Source organism: Seriola lalandi, unplaced genomic scaffold, assembly GCF_002814215.2.
Source record: "Seriola lalandi dorsalis isolate HSWRI2012SDOR001 ecotype SW California unplaced genomic scaffold, Sedor1 jcf7180002054808, whole genome shotgun sequence".
Classification (NCBI taxonomy): Eukaryota; Metazoa; Chordata; class Actinopteri; order Carangiformes; family Carangidae; genus Seriola; species Seriola lalandi.
In genome coordinates this window covers 39,885-44,338 of record NW_019525361.1, presented here as the reverse complement: position 1 = coordinate 44,338, position 4,454 = coordinate 39,885, and the positions used below count along the sequence as shown (strand labels likewise).

The window sequence follows — 4,454 nt, the reverse complement described above, 5'->3', positions numbered from 1 at the left end:
TGTGTGTGTGTGTGTTGCAGAGTGTGGAGGTTAACTGTGTGTGTGTGTGTTTCAGAGTGTGGAGGTTAACTGTGTGTGTGTGTGTGTTTCAGAGTGTGGAGGTTACCTGTGTGTGTGTGTGTTGCAGAGTGTGGAGGTTACCTGTCTGGCCCTGCAGGCTCCTTCAGTTATCCCAACACCCCAGGTCATGATGAATATGACCACCAGGTCAGCTGTGCCTGGGTGATCCGCATCGAGCCCAACAAGGTGAGTGACAGTCTGTACCATAGTGGACAGGTAGAGTCCACATGTCTGTCTCAGCTGAACTCATCAGTGACTCAGAGCAGTAACAGTGTTGTAGACATTACTGGGATCATCTAGTCCAGGATCAGCCCACTGGAACCTCCTGGTCCTTGAGCTCAGGTGTGGTCCAGCTTCTGTCTGTACAGGTGTTCAGGACGAGCTGAGGCGGAGCTTTGTCAGTGGATGTAATGATGTCATCACAGGTCGTCTCACTCTGTTCTCTCCTCTGCAGATTCTGCGTATCACTTTTCCCTTCTTCCACCTGGAGAGCAGCACCAACTGTAACTTCGACTTCCTTCAGATCCATGATGGCGACAGTGCCTCTGCTTACATGATCGGGAAGTACTGCGGCCAGAACAACCCTCAGGAGCTTTTCAGCTCCCACAATGCCCTGTACTTCTGGTTCCGCTCCGACCACTCTGTCAATGCAGGTGGCTTCACGGTGGCCTGGCAGTCTCAGGACCCAGGTACAGGTGTTTCATTCTGGTCTAGAGTAATCCTTAGATTAATTCAAGCTAATTAAAAACTTAAAGACTTCTCTTTTTGATTCTGAAACTATGTTCAGACTGAGACACACTGCAGGCAGCTGCCGCCAGCGCTGTTAGACACTGATCTGGGGTTGTTGGTTTTAACCAGAATCCACTGTCTTCAAGTCACTATTCATCTCCCCCCATCAGTGTGTGGAGACCAGCTGACTGCTCCCTATGGCAACATTAACTCACCTGGTTACCCTGGAAACTACCCACCGAGCCGGGACTGCTATTGGACGGTGACAGTGGAGCCAAGCCTGCTCATTACCTTCGCTTTTGGGACTCTGAGTCTGGAGCATCACCCTGACTGCACCTTTGATTTCCTGGAGGTCAGACGTGTTTTCATACAGTATATCCATACATCAATATATAGATATATGCATATATTCACATATCCATGTATTCATATATTCATAGAGTGTGTGTGTGCTCCTCTCACCTCTCTGTAACCATCCCTTCATCACAGGTTCAATCAGTGTGTGTGTGTGTGTGTGTGTGTGTGTGTGTGTGTGTGTGTGTGTGTGTGTGTGTGTGTGTGTGTGTGTGTGTGTCTGTGTCTGTGTGTGTCTGTGTGTGTCTGTGTGTGTCTGTGTCTGTGTGTGTCTGTGTGTGTCTGTGTCTGTGTGTCAACGAGGACAATGATCTTAAGTTCTGTAACACAATCTTGAAACTCCTACTGTTGTTGTATTGATTGTGTTGTGTGGCCACATGTTGTAGATCCGGGACGGTCTTCTTCCTGAAGACCCTGTTCTGGGGAAGTACTGCAGTACTGGAGCCCCTGCCCCCCTGAGGACCACCGGTCCAGCTGCTTGGATCCACTTCCACTCTGACTCCAGTGTCTCTGACCAAGGCTTCCACATCACATACACAACATCACCAAGTGAGAACCTGTGCACACAAGAAGTACACACAATGTAAAACAATGTAACACAGTGTAACACAATGTAACACAATCCATGAATGACACTGTCTCCCACAACTTTTAATTTAGCCATATCATACTCGAGGATTTGATGTTGTACTGAATCGAGCCGTGCTGATATCCAGAACAACATCACTCCCTCAGATATTGCTTTTATACAACAGTTGTACGAGCGCCATATTAGTAAAATAAGGAGCAAGAGATTATGATTTGTTTGTTTATTTTATCATTTATTTGCCTACAACAATACTAATAGTTCAGCAAATGTTATTTCTGGAAATATTTTCATCTTTACAAAGTTTGTAACAGACTAAGATAGATAACGCTAATTAACGGTTAATACTATAATAATACATTGTGTATATTATATATGTATATATATCTATATATATATAGATATATATATACATATGTGTATGTGTATAAATCTTCTGCTTTTTCAGACAGTTGGTTTGAAAACAGTGAAGTACAGGATATATATGTATAAAATATATTTAGATTGATTGATTGATAGTGAGTGAATTTCAGCAGAACTAAATAGAACCAGATAAAGATGAAACCAGTTCAGTTGAGGATGTTTAGTGATGGTTCTGTAGATGGTTCTGTTACAGCTGTAGCTTTAGGTCAACATATAAACTTAAACAGGTTGTTGCGTCGATAAATGAACTTTTCTCTCTGGTTGAATTGATGTGGTGCGGGTATTGAAGCTGTTAGAAGATTCTGTATGAAGTTTACATTATGTACATAATGTTTTCTGATTTGCCAGAGCAGCTAAATGTGATGATGGTCGTCTGCATTATTTCCTTGCTCTTCTTAATTAGGGTGATTATGAGCTTTCCATCCAGACTCTGAGGTAATTTATACCACAGGGGGCGCTGTACAACACTTTTTCATGTGCTCCAGATTCAGTCAGTCATACTTCAACATCTGTCATATTTAATAATGAAGAGTTTCTCTCTGGTCAGACAGTATGTCTTAGAGTTTCATGTCAGGTTTGGTGAATAGCTAAAGATGTTTATATCAAACTGATCCATTAGTGGTCTCATGGTCTCTGAAGTCTGTTCTGAGGGTTCACTCAGAGTCTGAGGAGAGTCACCTGGATCTGGTCCAACTCATCCGTTCATGGTGCAGTAGAGCTGTACCTGAAGGTTTCATATAGATCATGGTGTCAGTATCTCTCTCTGAGGACTGAACCTCATCTCTACAACATATTGACCTCCTCAGTGTTGTCAGCCTCATGCTTCGTGTCCTGACATGCACAGGTACAGTCCTCATCCAGGTGTATGTGGTTTCCAGGTGACCCTGGTTGTGGTGGTACCTTCACTGACAGTGAGGGCATCATCATCTCCCCCAACTGGCCCAATGACTACGCCCACAATCGCCAGTGCATCTACCTGATAAGGTTACCGGCCAGTGAGAAGGTTTCCCTTAACTTCACGCACATGAACCTGGAGAGTCATAGCAGCTGCACCTTCGACTATGTGGAGGTAGGATGTTTCCAATTATCAGGCTGCAGGTTGATAATAAAACGCTGCATTACAACAGTAACTATATCATGTGTCCATACATCTGTAGTTATAACTATTCATTGATTAAACTGTTTTCATGGATTCCTGGTGGACTTCCTACACACATCAGACTGGTCAGTTGTAACTCCATATAATTCATGGAGACGCCCTCAGTCTGTGTGTCTACCACCTCCTCCTTTGATTGTTCAGACTTTAACTGAGGGTACAGAGCAGGCTTCTCCAGTTTGGACCCAGACCTGTTGGTGGATTCCTGGTGTACCTGTCTACAGGTACTACCTGTACTACCTGGAAAATCCACCATTATAATATCAGTCCATCAAATTGCAGCTCACCTAGCTTTTAATGGGAAAGGGAGATGGCTCTCTGATTGGTTTATTGCATGTTAGACCCAAAATACTCCCATTATTCATTCAGAGACTCTGATTAACCTTTTTTTTCTGCCGTTAAAATAACAGAAGTGATGTGGAAACAACCTGAATGCTCGTCCTCCTTTAGACCACATGTTTAGTTTGATAAATGAGGCCCATAGAGTTTTTATATTATTATTATTTATATTTTTAAATGTGTTTTTCTTTGTGAGGCAGTGATGGTGTGTGTATAGCTTGTGTTTACAGTTTGTGTTTATAGCTTGTTTACAGTTTGTGTTTATAGTTTGTGTTAACAGTTTGTGTTCATAGTTTGTGTTTAAAGTTTGTGTTTATAGTTTTGTAGTTTGTTTACAGTTTGTGTTTATAGTTTGTGTTACAGTTTGTGTTTATAGTTTGTGTTTACAGTTTGTGTTTACAGTTTGTTTATACTTTGTGTTTATAGTTTGTTTATAGTTTATATTTGTAGTTTGTGTTTACAGTTTGTGTTTATAGTTTGTGTTTAAAGTTTGTGTTTATAGTTTGTGTTTATAGTTTGTTTTTACAGTTTGTGTTTATAGTTTGTGTTTAAAGTTTGTTTTTACAGTTTGTGTTTATAGTTTGTTTTTAAAGTTTGTTTTTACAGTTTTTGTTTATAGTTTGTGTTTATAGTTTGTTTATAGTTTGTGTTTATAGTTTGTTTACAGTTTGTGTTTATAGTTTGTGTTTACAGTTTGTGTTTATAGTTTGTGTTTACAGTTTGTTTACAGTTTGTGTTTACAGTTTATGTTTATAGTTTGTTTATAGTTTGTGTTTATAGTTTGTTTAAAGTTTGTGTTTATAGTTT

The 4,454-nt window shown here is 40.8% G+C and overlaps 1 protein-coding gene across 1 annotated transcript in view; it reads left to right on the top strand.

Moving 5' to 3' along the window:
* Window positions 1-4,454, top strand: part of cubn (cubilin (intrinsic factor-cobalamin receptor)) — a 43,104-nt gene that overhangs the window by 8,456 nt on the left and 30,194 nt on the right. Inside the window, exons 13-17 of the mRNA XM_023426096.2 lie at window positions 128-246; window positions 515-749; window positions 960-1,141; window positions 1,530-1,692; window positions 3,031-3,221. Coding sequence (XP_023281864.1) covers window positions 128-246; window positions 515-749; window positions 960-1,141; window positions 1,530-1,692; window positions 3,031-3,221 — 890 coding nt within the window. The remainder of the gene's footprint in view (window positions 1-127; window positions 247-514; window positions 750-959; window positions 1,142-1,529; window positions 1,693-3,030; window positions 3,222-4,454) is intronic.